The 18,003-nt window shown below is 42.5% G+C and overlaps 1 protein-coding gene across 1 annotated transcript in view; it reads left to right on the forward strand.

The window, feature by feature from the left end:
* ppm1j (protein phosphatase, Mg2+/Mn2+ dependent, 1J) overlaps positions 1-18,003 on the forward strand; it is a 60,527-nt gene that overhangs the window by 34,977 nt on the left and 7,547 nt on the right. The window contains exons 2-7 of the mRNA XM_071334851.1: positions 7,623-7,740; positions 12,809-13,144; positions 13,396-13,508; positions 14,064-14,148; positions 17,094-17,212; positions 17,457-17,520. Coding sequence (XP_071190952.1) covers positions 7,623-7,740; positions 12,809-13,144; positions 13,396-13,508; positions 14,064-14,148; positions 17,094-17,212; positions 17,457-17,520 — 835 coding nt within the window. The remainder of the gene's footprint in view (positions 1-7,622; positions 7,741-12,808; positions 13,145-13,395; positions 13,509-14,063; positions 14,149-17,093; positions 17,213-17,456; positions 17,521-18,003) is intronic.

Below are 18,003 nucleotides of genomic sequence, written 5' to 3' on the forward strand. Positions count from 1 at the left end.
GTATACAAAAAAATACATGTTTGATTATGTGTGCATGTGTGTGAGAGTTAGCCTACATGGAGGGGATTATTTTGTAGTTTGTTCATCAGGCTGACACCCAGTGTTCTCTTGAAGTTATTGAGGGATGATGAGGTTTTGGCAATGTGAAGATATCAATTCCAGAGTATGGTACCTCTGTATCTGATAGAGAATTGACTATGTGAGGTGTGACAGAGGGGAGGCTATAGGTTTTCGCAGTGTCTTGTGTTGAAGTCAGAAGTTTATATACACCTTAGCCAAATACATTTAAACTCAGTTTCACAATTCCTGACATTTAATCCTAGTCAAAATTCCCTGTCTTAGGTCATTTAGGATCACAACTTTATTTCAAGAATGTGAAATGTCAGAATAATAGTAGAGAATTATTTCTTTCAGCTTTTATTTCTTTCATCACATTCCCAGTGGGTCAGAAGTTTACATACACTCAATTAGTATTTGGTAGCATTGCATTTAAATTGTTTAACCTGGGTCAAACATTTTGGGTAGCCTTCCACAAGCTTCCCACAATAGGTTGGGTGAATTTTGGCCCATTCCTCCTGACAGAGCTGGTGTAACTGAGTCAGGTTTGTAGGCCTCTTTCCTCGCACACGCTTTTTCAGTTCTGCCCACAAATGTTCGATAGGATTGAGGTCAGGGCTTTGTGATGGCCACTCCAATACCTTGACTTTGTTGTCCTTAAGCCATTTTGGAAGTATGCTTGTGGTCATTGTCCATTTGGAAGACCCATTTGCAACCAAGCTTTAACTTCCTGACTGAAGTCTTGAGATGTTGCTTCAATATATCCATGTAATTTTCCGTCCTCATGATGCCATCTATTTTGTGAAGTGCATCAGTCTCTCCTGCAGCAAAGCACCCCCACAACATGATGCTGCCACCTCCGTGCTTCACGGTTGGGATGGTGTTCTTCGGCTTGCAAGCCTCCCCCTTTTTCCTCCAAAACATAATGATGGTCATTATGGCCAAACAGTTCTATTTTTGTTTCATCAGACCAGAGGACATTTCTCCAAAAAGTACGATCTTTGTCCCCATGTGCAGTTGCAAACCGTAGTCTGGCTTTTTTTTTTATGGCGGTTTTGGAGCAGTGGCTTCTTCCTTGCTGAGTGGCCTTTCAGGTTATGTCGATATAGGACCCGTTTTACTGTGGATATAGATACTTTTGTACCTGTTTCCTCCAGCATCTTCACAAGGTCTTTTGCTGTTGTTCTGGGATTGATTTGCACTTTTCGCACCAAAGTACATTCATCTCTAGGAGACCGAATGAATCTCCTTCCTGAGCAGTATGACGGCTACGTGGTCCCATGGTGTTTATACTTGCGTACTATTGTTTGTACAGATGAACATGGTACCTTCAGAAGTTTGGAAATTGCTCCCAAGGATGAACCAGACTTGTGGTCTACAATTTTTTTTTCTGAGGTCTTGGCTGATTTCTTTTGATTTTCCCATGATGTCAAGCAAAGAGGCACTGAGTTTGAAGGTAGGCCTTGAAATACATCCACAGGTACACCTCCAATTCACTCAAATGATGTCAATTAGCCTATCAGAATCTTCTAAAGCCATGACATCATTTTCTGGAAATTTCCAAGCTGTTTAAAAGGCACAGTCAACTTAGTGTATGTAAACTTCTGAACCACTGGAATTGTGATACAGTGAATAAGTGAAATAATCTGTCTGTAAACAATTGTTGGAAAAATGACTTGTGTCATGCACAAAGTAGATGTCCTAACCGACTTGTCAAAACTATAGTTTGTTAACAAGAAATTTGTGGAGTGGTTGAAAAACGAGTTTTAATGACTCCAACCTAAGTGTATGTAAACTAACCCAACTTCAATTGTATAAAGATGGATTTCAGAATTAGCATGGAAGAATCCCTTGAAGGGTTTAGGTAAACTGTCTGGGAGGTATGAGTAGTTGTAGGTGCATAATTGGTGTACATTTAATGTTGTAAATAGACAAGATATTGATTTTATTAAAATAAGGTACAGTGGAGCCAGGTAATTAGAGAAGGTGGCTAGTCTTGCACATTTCTTTTGTATAATGTGTCATTTGTATAGGCTTGGGGGTAAAAGCTGTTTAGAAGCCTCTTGGACCTAGACTTGGCGCTCCAGTACCGCTTGCCATGCGGTAGCAGAGAGAACAGACTATGACTAGGGTGGCTGGGGTATTTGACAATTTTTAGGGCCTTCCTCTGACACCGCCTGGTATAGAGGTCCTGGATTGCAGGAAGCTTGGCCCCAGTGATGTACTGGGCCGTACGCACTAGGGCTGGGCGATATGGCCAAAATATCATATTGTATGTTTTTTTAAATATTTTTTATACGGTATTTTATGTTTTTGATTTATAAAAGTTATACATTTGCTTCATGAGAAGTGCATGACCCTAGGGTGGCAACACATATACTAAGTTATTTCAATGGGTCTTTCTCCATTCAAATGTTTTTTATACTGTTCAATTCAACTTCAACCTAAAATAACTTCCTGCATTTCCATAAATGTCTGCATTTCCTGCACTTATTTGAGATAATTTCCACACAAAAAAAAATACTTGGCCTTATTTTTAACCAAATGCTGAAATTGCGATTTAGATCAAAACACTTGTGAACTTTTGGAATCATAGAAATAGAATGGTTATTATAATTCTATAGTTATAATATAAATAATAGTGGGCACTTTGAATACAGTGTTGTTTGACATGAAAACAAATGAAAATGCCATGGACGAGTTTTTGTGACAGGGTAGGAACCAAAGTGATGTTCAGTGTTTCCTAGGGGACTCTATAATCTTTGGCTACATTACATCTTTATTCATATAGCCAACATATTCATGCTTCGGCTATTCCTCTTTGATTTAGAAGATACTGTTGCACAAACAACATGCTGATTTAAGCCTGCACCAGTACTGGTACCAGGCTGTATTAGCTAGCTACGTTTGCTCCGACTCAGTACTTAGCTAGCCAGCTAACTAGTGATTAGCATTAGTGGCTAACACGATTTAGCTTAACTTGCTAAGAAAATACAAACTAGCTGTTTGCAGATGTAAATAACACAAACTCATATTGTAATGATAGAACGCTTGTGGATTTATATTAAGATCAAAGTGGAAATAACATTGTTGTCATCAACGTTGTTGCATGTGCTGCATTGACCATGCAGACTGAACGAAAGTGTCTCGTGGTCAAGCAACAACAAATGCGCTCCTTCAGTGACGGGGTGAGACTAGGTCTGTGGAAAGCGGCATTGAGAGCGGAGAGGGATGATTCAAGTAGCTAAGTAAACTATGGAAATGGACGTTACACATGGCATATCACATTTAACAAACCAAACATTAAAATACCATTATATTAGGTAAAGTAAAAACCCAAACCGGTCTGTGCATAAATATCGGTATATAGTAAAATACAGTATACCGCCCAGCCCTAGTATGCACTACCCTCTGCAGTGCCTTGCGGTCAGAGGCTGAGCAGTTGCCATAGCAGGCAGTGATGCAACCAGTCAGAATGCTCTCGATGGTGCAGCTGTAGGATCTGAGGACCCATGCCAAATATTTTCAGTCTCCTGAGGGGGAATATGTTTTGTCGTACCCTCTTCTTGACTGTCTTGGACCATGTTAGTTTGTTGGTGATGTGGACACCAAGGAACTTGAAGCTCTCAACCTGCTCCACTACAGCCCTGTCGATGAGAATGGGGGCGTGCTTGGTACTCATTTTGCTGGAGTGCACAATCATCTTCTTAGTGTTGATCACGTTGAGGGAGAGGTTGTTGTCCTGGAACCACACGGCTAGGTCTCGATCCTCCCTATAGGCTGTCTCGTTGTTGTTGGTGATCAGGCCTACTACCACTGTTGTCATCGGCAAACTTAATGATGGTGTTGGAGTCGTGCCTGGCCGTGCAGTCATGAGTGAACAGGGAGTACAGGAGGGGTCTGAGCACGCACCCTTGAGGGGCCCCCGTGTTGAGGATCGGCGTGGCGGATGTGTTGTTACCTACTCTTACCACCTGGGGGCGGCCCGTCAGGAAGTCCAGGATCCAGTTTCAGAGGGAGGTGTTTAGTCCCAGGGTCCTTAGCTTAGTGATGAGCTTTGAGGGCACTATGGTGTTGAACGCTGAGCTGTAGTCAATGAATAGCATTCTCACATAGGTGTTCCTTTTGTCCAGGTGGGAAAGGGCAGTGTGGAGTGCAATAGAGACTGCATCATCTGTGGATCTGTTGGGGCAGTATGCTAATTGGAGTGGGTCTAGGGTTTCTGGGAAGATAGTGTTGATGCGATCCATGACCAGCCTTTCAAAGCACTTAATGGCTACAGATGTGAGTGCTACGGGTTGGTAGCCATTTAGGCAGGTTACCTTAGTGTTCTTGGTGGTCTGCTTGAGACATGTTGGTATTACAGACTCAGACAGGGAGAGGTTGAAAATGTCAGTGAAGACACTTGCCAGTTGGTCAGCGCATGCTCAGTGTACACGTGCTGGTAATCTGTCTGGCCCTGCGGCCTGTTTAAAGGTCTTACTCACATACATTTACATTTAAGTCATTTAGCAGACGCTCTTATCCAGAGCGACTTACAAATTGGTGCATTCACCTTATGATATCCAGTGGAACAACCACTTTACAATAGTGCATCTAACTCTTTTAAGGGGGGGGGGGGGTTAGAAGGATTACTTTATCCTATCCTAGGTATTCCTTAAAGAGGTGGGGTTTCAGGTGTCTCCGGAAGGTGGTGATTGACTCCGCTGACCTGGCGTCGTGAGGGAGTTTGTTCCACCATTGGGGTGCCAGAGCAGCGAACAGTTTTGACTGGGCTGAGCGGGAACTGTACTTCCTCAGAGGTAGGGAGGCGAGCAGGCCAGAGGTGGATGAACGCAGTGCCCTTGTTTGGGTGTAGGGCCTGATCAGAGCCTGAAGGTACGGAGGTGCCGTTCCCCTCACAGCTCCGTAGGCAAGCACCATGGTCTTGTAGCGGATGCGAGCTTCAACTGGAAGCCAGTGGAGAGAGCGGAGGAGCGGGGTGACGTGAGAGAACTTGGGAAAGTTGAACACCAGACGGGCTGCGGCGTTCTGGATGAGTTGTAGGGGTTTAATGGCACAGGCAGGGAGCCCAGCCAACAGCGAGTTGCAGTAATCCAGACGGGAGATGACAAGTGCCTGGATTAGGACCTGCGCCGCTTCCTGCGTGAGGCAGGGTCGTACTCTGCGAATGTTGTAGAGCATGAACCTACAGGAACGGGTCACCGCCTTGATGTTAGTTGAGAACGACAGGGTGTTATACATAGACTACGGTAGCTAGCTAAAATGGCATAAATGTTTAATGCTTTTCGACCTGTCCCCAAATTAATATAGTTGGTTCATGCTCTACATGCTCATGCTCTATATTTCAAACTGCAGTTCCTGATCACGTGTGGGAGTACAAAATCAACACGCGCGCAATGGCGGATGCACGTGCCCAAGCGGTCTGGTCTGCATACACACCGCTCGCCATTGCAAAATAAATGTACACATACATGTTATTAAATCATTGCACCCACACGCATCTGCGTAGCCAGGCGCTAAAATATAACTTTGTTCTATTTGTGACGCTTGATACGCTGCAAGTCCCGCCTTTCCCATCTCATTGGTTTTTAGGAGCATATACCCACGTGCCATCTACTTATTAGTTTTTAAGAGCATATACCCACGTGGGTGATTGAAAGATGAACTGCGGTCCACATTCCAGTCGGTAGTGGTAATGCACCTTAAAGTTGGTTGCCAACTGCCATATAATGTCCAAAAAAGAAGAAGCCTGAAGGCGGAGAGATTACTAGAGACAAACTCGGTTTACCCTTTTATCTGTGGATTAATTGTTAGAGTAGAGGACCTTGTGCATTTCAGGTAAAATAACAACCCAATGTTTATATCCCAGGACAAATTAGCAAGCAACAGCAAGCTTACTAGCTAAATTGCCATAAATGTTTAATGCTTTTCGACCTGTCCCCAAATTAATGAAGTTGGTTCAGAGTTTGTTTTGATATTTCAACCTGCCTGTCCTGATCAAGTCTGGTGTGGATAGACTGAAATCTAGTTGTGGACACACGCGCGCGAGCAGTTTGGTCAGCATTTCTACATTTCAAAAATGTGTATGAAAACTAGTAGTGAACTGTAGACTATCGACTCTGCTGCTATATATTACCAGAGTGTGCGTATGTCTGCCAGTGTTTCATAGCGAATCATGTTACAAAACAGGATGCTCACGAATGGGTTTGGAATATTGACAAGTGGCAGTTGGGATACAAGTGTGCATCGTCTCAATTGTCATTTTGCACAAAATAGTGGCAGACTCAGTGCTTTACATGGGCAGGAGGTCATAGAACTGGGTACTGGCACCTCATATTTTCTACTAGCCTACCTCTGTTCCTGCATCTCTTATATAATATTAGCTAAAAAGTATTATGGAGTTCCTGCATCTAAATATAAATAGTACCAGCACCCAAAATGAGTAGGCTACCGGCACCTGTTTCAGTCAAAATCAAGCACTGGTCAGACTCGAGTGACCACTACACATCAGCAAGTGGCCACTCCATAAAGGGTTCAGGGGCTAAGTGTTCTTTCAACAACATTGGCGACGCGTTTTCTTATGTAAACAAGTCCAAGGCGCTTGTTATGCCCAATAATCCCGTGTTATTGGGCATAATCAAAATAAAAATCCAACCCCATGTAAGTCATGACGAACACGGTTACACAAGTATCACAAATCTCTGTTTTGGAATATACTACCTTTATGACCCAAATAATCCTACTTTTTGTAAATTTTAGCTCTGGTATAAATGTTTCTGACTCGTATCGATGCCACGGGCTGTTTTCAACGAGAGAAGTTGGTTCTTGCGCTCAGATGCCCTTTAAAAGATCTATATCTAATACATGTTAATGGATGGTATAATATTAGCTAACGTAATATTACACAAGTATGAGCAAAAAGCACTACCTCTTCCACCACTCCTCAGACTACTGCAGTGTCTACTCCCCATTCTGTACAGCCACTGGTCCACTGAGATGGTCATAATATGAAGTCATGCTTTATAAAGCCATTATCATTAGGGATAGGCCAGTAATGAAAACACTTCATTCCAGTCGCGGTCCTGCAGCTTCCCTAAGCACTACCCACTGGGCACAGACGTCAGTTCAACATCTAGTTTTGCTTTACATTTGGTTGAGTTCAACAAAACATTTCACCATGTCGTTGGATTTTAGGTTAAAAAAAATATGAAATTCCCTTACATTGCTGAGTTTTTTCAAATCAAATCCATTTTCCACATTGATTCAACGTCATCACATTGAATGTTTTTGTTAAAATGACGTGGAAACATTGATTCATCCAGTTTTTGCCCAGTGGGTATGTGCTTCCTTATGTTTTGTACATAAATCGTAACATTACCATCTCCCCATGATAAAATGAAACAATGTCTGCCACTCTGATATGCTCTGAACACTGATTTATCTGAGACACACCTTGGTTGGGTGTTTTCTTCTGTCCATCACCTGAACCAGGGGGATGCATATATATATTTTATTATAGATGTATGATCTCCCCATACCTTATCTACCCCCATTCCCCTCAGGACCATCAATGCTGGGAAGAGCATGCTGAATGAGGACCAGGCGTCCTGTGAGCTGCTGTACGTGAAGAGGCTGAGCAACAAAAAACAGCGTAACTCCACACTGCTGGACGACAATGGGGTGAGAATCATTGGAATCATAGAATTATGAGAATCAGTTCTAGTAATTATATAAGTAGAACACTGGTAAGGCTCATTGACTGGGTCTACAGCACTACTATAGGACAGAGGGTAAAGCATACCAGCCTGGTCTGATAGACTAGACATAACATAGTAAATGTAAATCCAGGACATCCAAATTGGTATGATAAGTTATGGTATGGTTAAATAAGACAGATAGGTACTTAATGCAAAAATGAAAGTAGGGTGGTTGGTGGACGGATGGCATAACGCGAATGTCTAGCAACCCAAAGGTTTCGAGTTCGAATCAAATAACAGACAACTTTAGCATTTTAGCAACTAGTTAGAATGTTAGCTAACCCTAACCTTAACCCTCCCACTACCCTAACCTTAACCCTTTTCACGAGTGAATTCCAAATATCTCTAACGATTGCTCCATCGTGAGTTTTTTTTTTTATGCATGTGATGTCAGAATATACTCACTGTTCCATGTGATTGTTAAACAACAGGACAGTTAACCCATGCTGCCCTCAAACCAAAGCACGCTGTCTGCTAATTATCTATAGGCTGTGTTTCAAATTGCCATTTCAAATTATTTTCTAACAGTTTGAATTGAGGTGTGCTCCCCCTCCTCATTAATTCACATAGAAGTAGCCCATTTCACTGTTGACAACAATTTAAGTTTGAGGCATCACTGAGCCGGACAAACTTCTCTCTTCGACGAGGGATCAAGTACCCAGACATTTGCACATCTCCAGTCAGAACAGAATGCTGTATATTTCCCTGGCACATTTTCCAGCTGGCGCCCGCATTGCCTTCATTGTTGTTTTCCTTACTTATAATAACTTTGGCCATGTGTGTTCCAGTCAAATGAAGTGCATTATTATGTTATCATTATAGTTTATGTATATTGTGTTGTCTCTACTGTAGCACACCGTATGTATGGAGCATAATGTATTTACTGTTTTATTCACGTTTTCAAGTACTGTTGACAAATCATGCTTTCCAATTATTGCATAGATTAATGGACACATGCACGTGTATAAAATACTTTTTTGAAGGTTGTACTGATTATGATGAGCTAATGCTAAGCTGATTGCCAGTTAAGTGTGGCGCCATGTTTGTTGACATCATACAATGCATTCTGTTTGTCACGTAAATGCCTGTCAGACCAAAGATGTTATAATAAAATGATCGAGTAAACTTCCAGAAGTGAATGATGGTAGATGACACACCACCTTCAACATGCATACTGCAAACAGACCAAACTCATTTTGTAACCTCTTATCTTTGGTTTGCACACATAAAAAAAAATGGCAGCACCATAAACTACCCATCGTTGGATTACTTTAAATTCTTAGAAAGTGTTTTACTCAATTATTTCATTCACTCACCCGTGATGCGATGAATTGTAAATAGTAATTGATATTAGCTAATTCAGATTATGGTTTATGTCAGCCGAGAGTTAGCTAAATATGACCGCTTGTGTTAGGTCACTCTTTCCTCAGTTAGCGCTACGACTTATGTAGCCTACATTTTCTGGGTTGAATGAGATTTGTGCTATGCTGTCGCCATTGCTGTGAATATCTGAACATTGCATCCACAAATTAACTGCTCACATTGAAGACATAACGTTGTAAAGACGGTTTGTGCAAAATGTTTCTGGAGAAAAACAGTGTGGCCACCTCAAACGCTGACTGTTGCGTCAATCTTAACTGGACGTTCTAATCACGCCGGTTGGAGTGACCACTGTAGAATGATCACACCCGTGTGTTCGTACGTGTCAAAGGGTTAACCTAACTCCCAAACTTAACCCTAACCATAATCCCTAGCCTCAGCTAACATTAGCCTGCTAGCTAGCATTTGTAACATATCATATGTTTTGCAAATTCCTAACATATAATCCGATTTATAATTCGTGACATATCGTACGAAATGGGTGATGGAAATCCCTAAATTTATACATACCATACGAAATGTAACATATCATACTAAATGGCTGGTCATGGATTTATGTACAGAATAATACGAAATGCTCTGAGACCAGGTTGGGCATATGACCATCCTGGTCCAATGTTTGTTTTGTTATGGACTGCCCTCATTAAGATGGGACCATTGGTGACACGCTGCACTGCAGCAAGGTTTTCACAGGTCTCGCTCTCTCTAATAAAACCATCTCTGTTTAAATGTCTCCAGACATCACTGGGTAGCTGGGGATTCATTTTTTACTCCTGACAAAGAAAAGACAATTTGATTAAGACATTGACCATTGTGTGCTGCTATATTTAGAAACAGCTTTCTGTGGGTCCGTAGAGCAGCTACCGCCCCCTAGCACACAAAATCAAAAACCCACTCACTCAGATTGCCCCATAATCTCTCAAATGTATTTACACAGCAGTCTATAGTATACAGTATTGTACTGGGTCTGTGCTATGTCCGGTCAATCCCTCCAGTCCTTCTGGTGGCCTCGCAACCCCCTCCCCTCCTGTATTCTCCATGTTTACCCTCCATGTTGTCCCTCCTGTTAATTAAATTACATCATCTCTTCTGTGCCCCTCCTCCACTCTAGTCTAGTAAGAGGTCAACAGATGCCCCATACTGCTATCCATTCTGTGGATTGGGCTCTTACAGTAGATATGCTCTAACCGTCTGACGGGACACTATTACTGTACTAAACACTTTTACTTCTTGGCATAGATGTAAAGGAAGACAGTATAGGTGAGAAGTAAGATTCACCCGATAGGTGGACATCTTGTTAGTGGGATTTACTGCCACGATGAAATCCTGTGGAATATTCACTGTCTTAATCCAGCACAGTAACTGCTGTCATTGAGCACATATTTACAGTGATAGTGTCATAAAGTAAGAAATATTATTAGCGATTTTAGTGGTGGGGCAAACTCGAAAACAATTGTTGCAATGCATTCCAGCAAAGCCACTACGCAACACAACACTAAACAATACATGAATTGCACTCTAACGGTGACAAATGGCGCCAACAAACTGTTAGGTTTGACTTCTTTAAACAAATGTGGTTTCTACTGATAACTGAGATGTACAAACTATGGCATAAGGGGACGATGACCGAATAAGAGGCAATCCGTAATTTCGATTAAGACATTAATAAGCGAGCTAGGACGGACGTAGTCAATATAACTATTTGTTCAGCAGTATTGAAATGGGCCGTTCTTACAGTATTCTCCCTGTACGCCACCAAGTCAGAACCGTAGGATAAATAAAGGGGGCATATAAGCAGACAATGAAAGCTCTTACAATATTCGATGATTACATTTCTCTAAAACAGGCTATAGGCTACATGTGCACCACCAAACCAGAACAGTAGGCTAAGTTAATAGGGGGAAAGGGACCAAATTATTAGAGCGAGGCACATGGACTACTAACAGCTTACTACACAACATACACTTAGTATTACTTTCTTAGCTACAGTATACATATCTCCTGGCACATTACATTATTTATGCAGCAAGACATTTTTGGACCTTGTTGTGCTGTGCTCACTTAAACAGGAAGGTGGCGTGGCGGTCCTTCTTGTGGGCAAATGTTACCATCAAACTGAAATCAAAGTTTGGCATTCTCTGGATTTATGGTGCTTAAAGACAACTGGGAACTCTGGGGGGAAAAAACAAAGTTGAATCATGACATCAGTGATCTTCAGGTTCGGAGCTCTAGAAAGTGGCCTGAGGTCCTGACTTGGAATTCCGAGTTGGATGACCATTCAAAACATGTTTTCCCAGTCAGAGCAAATTTTTTCTGAGTTCCGAGTTTCCAGTTGTTAAGAAAGTGGCAGAAGTCATGCTGGATTGACAGCATGGCCAATGTATTCAACCTTTTCTGGCCCATGGTGTGTTGTGCATGTTTATCCTTTTAAGCTTAGACAAGAGACCCTTAAACCCAGACTTGGACCTCACACCCACTCCGCTGAATAGCAGGCTATTGATTGCTTTGCAACGCTTGCAGTTAGCCACTGAATTCTTCCAAACCACTCATTGTTGAATTTGCAATTTCCAACTTGTTGTGTAATGTTTGTCCAATGAGCACCGATACGTTTCATCTATAATTTCTCTTTATGTGACAAGGTTTGAAAAGGATTTGCCAATAGATTGTCAACTTGATTCATGATGATGACTGCTTGTCGAGCTTGTTAGCTACGATTTTGAAAGTATGATGTGGACATGATCCGTCCAATCAAAGCTAAGGTAGATATAACGTGATTTTATCTGTGGCCTTCTTGGATGGGCACTTTAATGTAACTCTATGGCAGCACCCAAGGGGCTTGAATTTGAGCTTTCCCCGTAGACTTTGCATTGACTTCGTGTCCCCATGAGTGACAGAACACTGAGCCAATCATGGCGCAACAAGAGAACATTACCAACCCCTATGCTCTGTATTTTCCACTGGATGCCCCACCACCACAGAAAACACTGAGCTGAAACACGTGCATTTGAGCTGCCTTACAAACATCGTCAAGCTTTCTTGAGTATGTGGCTTTATTAACTCAATTATTATAATGGTTTACATTGTTTGCAAACTGATGCGACACGTATTAAATGCCAAAATAACATGCGAAACCGGCAGAAAATAGATATACAGGTCATTCGGAAAGTTCAGGGCCCTTAACCTTTTTCACATTTTGATTTGTTTAACACTTTTTTGGTTACTTCCATATCTATTATTTAATAGTTTTGATGTCTTCACTATTATTCTACAATGTAGAAAATAGTAAAAATAAAGAGAAACACTTGAATGAGTAGGTGTGTCCAAACTTTTGACTGGTGCTGTATATATTTTTTTAGCTAAACAGGTGAGGCTCAAAACAGAATGGATGAGAAGTATTCCCATCCATTCTCTGACAGAAATGTCCTTTAGGCATTCTCTGAGTTTGTCATTCTCATCGAGATAAACTCTTGCAAGAAAGACCTGTTAAAGAGACTGAATCCCTGGCCAGTGTTGTATTTCCTTCTATTTCTCTCCTTTCTTACTGTTAGCCTGTCTATTGATATATTTAAAATGCATGTTTGATATGATTTCATTTGCTCAACCTTTTCCAGGACGGCACAGGGATCCCACTGCAGTACTGGGGCGTGTTCGACGGTCATGCAGGTTCAGGGTGTGCCATCATGGCATCTAAACTCCTCCATCGCCTCATCAGAGACAGACTGGGGGACATCGCCCACCTGCTGGAGAACCCCTCCGTGACGGCCCCTATCTGCCTGGCCAAGAACGGCAGCCCCTACCAGCTGGAGGTGAAGAAGGGAGCAAATTCCACCCAGGACCCAGAGGACCCTAATGCCATCACTGACTCCTCCATCCGCTTCCACATGGAAAAGACTGTCAGTCTGGAGAGTCTGATCATGGGCATCATAGAAAACGCCTTCAAACAGATGGTAAAACACGGGCGAACGCTAACGGCATATCACCTTAAAGTTGTGAAATAGTGTTATACTCGTCTCAGCGAATCCTGGGCGTCCAAGAGAAAATTTGGTTTCCAGAATCAAATGCACAGATTTATTTTTAGGCAGTCTTTATCTGTCAATAATTGTAAACATTTCATGTTAAGTATAACCTCATCGTAGGGCTGCTAACTTCCTTCTATTACCCAATGAGTGAATAACCTTTTGTTTCCGGTTGATTACAGGATGAACTGATAGAGAAAGAGAAGACGTCCTTTACCATCTCTGGTGGATGTTGTGCCTTGGCTGCCATCCATTTGATGGGGAAGCTCTATGTTGCCAATGCAGGAGACAGCAGGTAGGTCAACTGCAGGTCAAACTCTAATAGCAGCAGATTGATTAATGCCCATAATGACTAATGTATTACAGGCCTACTTGTTGTACATATTCAATTCAATGTTTTCAATGCAGAGTTGAATGACTGAAAGAGAGGTTAAAGGAAGTGATGCCCATAGCCGTTGATTCAAAGAAAGCTGTCCCCGTTGGTCATGCTCAAATTCTCAAACAGCAGTTCTTATGACCTCTGCTGGCCGCTATTTGTACGGCAACACCATTCATCATGTACTGTAAACTCCTGGTAGAATATGCCCATAAACACAGATCTAGGATTGGTATAGTGTTTTCAAATGTTAACCTCAACCATTAGGGGGGAACAATTTGACTTTAGATCAGTGTCTTGGAGCAATAATCATCTAACATGCTGTGCTGACCCTCTTAACCCCAATTTGTCTGTCCTGAGTGTCCTCCTGATATGGAGTCACATTATGGTGCCTGTCTTTGTACAGTACGTTGTCCCTCCCATATAAATAGAATCACTACTCATTCTACTTTGGTTCTTACTCTGTTTCTACAGAGCCATCATCATCCGTAACAATGAGGTCATCCCCATGTCCAACGAGTTCACGCCCGAGTCCGAGAGGCAGCGCCTGCAGTATCTGGTGAGGACGGGGTTAATGCATTTATATATGTTTTCCTTATTAAAAAAAGAAAGAAGAAGATTTGACTCATGAATTAAAGTGTCAGATGTTTCCAGACTTTAGAGGTCTGAAAACATATGACAAACTTTGGTTGGAAAGTGTAATGTCCCTTTAACCAGGTGAGTCCCATCACCACGAGATACGAGTAGCTTTTTCAAGGGTGCCTTGGCCAAGAGGAAGATGCACGGGGGAGGGAGGGTATTGTTATTTAATGTATGATTCAGACTACATCTTTATTCATTGACTGTCTGTTGGTCTAAATTAAGCTGGAGTGGGTGGCTGTGTGGGAGAGTGGTGGAACCCTCAGGGCAAGGGATGAAAAGTACCAAGTTTGTGTTTCACAGTTATATAATGTTCTACTGTCACTTTTCCTACTGCTATGATACTTCCTTTAGGATATGTTTGTTGCTCCATTTACACTAAAAAGATACACTACATGACCAAAAGTATGTGGACACCTGCTCGTCGAACATCTCATTCCAAAGTCATCAGCATTAATATGGAGTTGGTCCCCCCCTTTGCTGCTATAACAGCCTCCACTTTTCTGGGAAGGCTTCCCACTAGATGTTGGAACTAGGGATGCACAATATATCAGAAGCGGCCGATATTAGATAAAAATGCCAACAATCGGCCCGATGTCTAGTTTAACGCCGATGTGTAAAATCAATGTCAAAGCTGACGTGCATACCTATATAACGTAGGTCGATGACGTAATGACGCCACAAGAAATATAGTGCTACACGTGCAACACAGCATTCCTAACCTAGCCCACAATGTCTGCTGTGTGGATCGAGCAGTCAACAAATTGAGCAGTCATTTGAAAGAGTAAGAAAATTTCAGCAAGACAACTCAAAAGGCGAAATCCATTAAACACCAAGATAATGGAATTCATTGCCCTTGACAATCAACCGTTCTCTGTCGTGGATGATGTTGGCTTTTACCGACTGGTCGAGCACCGGTACACACTACCAAGTAGGCGCAATTTTTCAGATGTTGCCCTACCGGAGTTACACAGTATTGTTGAAACTCACATCCATGAGCTACTTGCTACTAGCTTCACGACTGACATTTGGACCAGCAATGTCAGCCCCATGAGCATTATGAGTCTGACAGCACAGTGGGTCGACGAGGATTTCGTACTGAGGAAAGTCGTATGGCATGCTCAAGAATGTGCTGGTTCTCATACCGCTGCTGCCATTTCAATGGCATTTGAGAACATGTTTGAAACATGAACACACTCCTAGCTCCATTCGAACAACTGACTCGAGAAATATGCTCAACTGTGTCTGCAGCAGACCTGATACCCTGTCATGGCATTGAAACGCCTGCTCAACAAAAATGCCAGCACAGACCGTCGGGTTAACTTGGAAAAGTACTCTCCTACAGGCTGTGTACCACCATGCTCAATGCTAGGTACAAGGACCGCTACTTCGATGCAGACAAGAAACAGGGTTTACGTGAAATGTTGTTACAGCCACAGCTGGACAAGATGGAAATGGACACAGTGACAATGCGCAACGAGGAAAAGAGGCCACGGACAGACAGAGCTGAAACTCCATGCTTGACATGTATGATGAAATCCTGGTTGAGACTGAACAAATGAACAACGAAACAGCACAGCAAGTAAGTGAAAGAAATAGGTTTTGATTAGGGGCTCAAGTGGCGCAGCGGTCTAAGGCACTGCATCTCAGTGCTAGAAGCATTACGACAGACACACTGGTTCGACTCCAGGCTGTATCACAGCCGGCTGTAAATGCCAACAAAATTACTTTTTGGTCAGTGTGTGTGTGTGTGATTTTACTATTTAACTGTAATAAAATGCTTAAAAGGGCGCAAAATTTTTTAATAACGGTCATCGGTATGTCGGTGCATCCCTAGTTGGAACATTGCTGCGGGGACTTGCTTCCATTCAGCCACAAAAGTATTAGTGAGATCTGGCACTGATGTTGGGCGATTAGGCCTGGCTCGCAGTCGCATTCCAATTCATCCCAAACGTGTTCGATGTGGTTGAGGTCAGGGCTCTTTGCAGGCCAGTCAAACTCTTCCACACTGATCTCGACAAACCATTTCTGTATGGACCTCGCTTTGTGCATGGGGGAATTGTCATGCTGAAACGGGAAAGAGCCTTCCCCAAACTGTTGCCACAAAGTTTGAAGCACAGAATCATCTAGAATGTCATTGTATGCTGTAGCATTAAGATTTCCCTTCACTGGAACTAAGGGGCCTAGCCAGAACCATGAAAAACAGCTCCAAACCATTATTTCTCCTTCACCAAACTTTACAGTTGGCACTACGCATTCAGGCAGATAGCGTTCTCCTGGCATCCGCCAAACCCAGCTTTGTCCATCCAGATGGTGAAGCGTGATTCATCACTCCAGAGAACGCATTTCCACTGCTCCAGAATCCAATGGCAGCGAGCTTTACAACCAGAGGACAGACGATTTTTATGCGCTTCAGCACTTGTCGGTCCCGTTCTGTGACATAGCGTGGCCTACAACTTTGTGGTTGAGCCATTGTTGCTCCTAGACGTTTCCATTTCACAATAACAGCACTTACAGTTGCTAGAGGCAGGGCAGAAATGTGACGAACTGACTTGTTGGAAAGGTGGCAGCCTATGACAGTGCCACGTTGAAAGTCCCTGAGCTCTTCAGTAAGACCATTCTACTGCCAATGTTTGTCTATGGAGATTGTATGCATGCTCAATTTTATACACCTGTCAATTGTATACACCTGTCAGCAACAGGTGAGGCTGAAATAGACAAATCCACTAATTTGAAGTGATATCCACATACTTTTGTATATATAGTGTATGATTCGTAAGAGCCATTTCGTCACAAGTCAATTTGACATTAACAGTTTGTTATGCATAGTTTTGTCAACGTTCGCTCTGCTCTGTGTCCCTGCAGGGCTTCCTGAGACCGGAGCTGCTTGGGAATGAGTTCACACACTTGGAGTTCCCTCGCAGAATCCAGCACAAGGAGCTGAGCAAGAAGATGCTCTTCAGGGACCACACAATGAACGGCTGGTAAATTACAGCTATTGTCTAACATATGGGGTTCGATTTGTTACTTTTCGGTCCATTGTATTTTTAATGGTAAGGGCCAGGAGTTTTTACAGACCATATAACCTGACCAGGAAAACGTGTTGCCCTATAAAAGCCTCTGACAGTGTACAGGATCAAGAGATTAAAAAAAAAAAAGGTAGGCTATATACTTCTTGAAGAATATGATCACTAATCCCCAACCCGTGATCCTGTTGGTTTGTTGCAGGGCTTACAAGACCATCATAGAAGACGACCTCAAGTTCCCGCTTATATATGGAGAGGGTAAAAAGGTGAAGGACTTTGCCATGTTTATGGACTGGGTACTGGTGGACATCAGAACAGCACAGTATATGCATGGTGCTGTAAGGTCTGCCATAGACAGGGCCACAGTAGTTTGTTAAGAACCACATTTACCACCTGACCAGGTAAAACCCTGCCCAAGTCATGGGACATTTGATATGCACAGTACAGTATACCTTGGTCTTCAAACAAAATGTAGATTTACTATTGTCCATCTGCCCTAATCATATGTTACCCGACAGGAAGAAACCTTCATGTATGCTTAGCTGTTAGTTCACCAGCAGGACAGATATAGCAAGATAATAACTTGAAGTTATTCATTCCGCTGTATGTGTGGGAGGACTTCTAATGGAAGTTCATGGTTGTTGCTGAACTCTCCCAGTCTAGCTGTGTGGTAAAAGAGACACACTGCGAACGTTATTTTCCCACGCAGAAAAGTGCTCCTGAGTCACTAATCCCTCATAAATGGATTT

The sequence above is a fragment of the Salvelinus alpinus genome, chromosome 12 (assembly GCF_045679555.1).
Source record: "Salvelinus alpinus chromosome 12, SLU_Salpinus.1, whole genome shotgun sequence".
In the NCBI taxonomy this organism is placed as follows: Eukaryota; Metazoa; Chordata; class Actinopteri; order Salmoniformes; family Salmonidae; genus Salvelinus; species Salvelinus alpinus.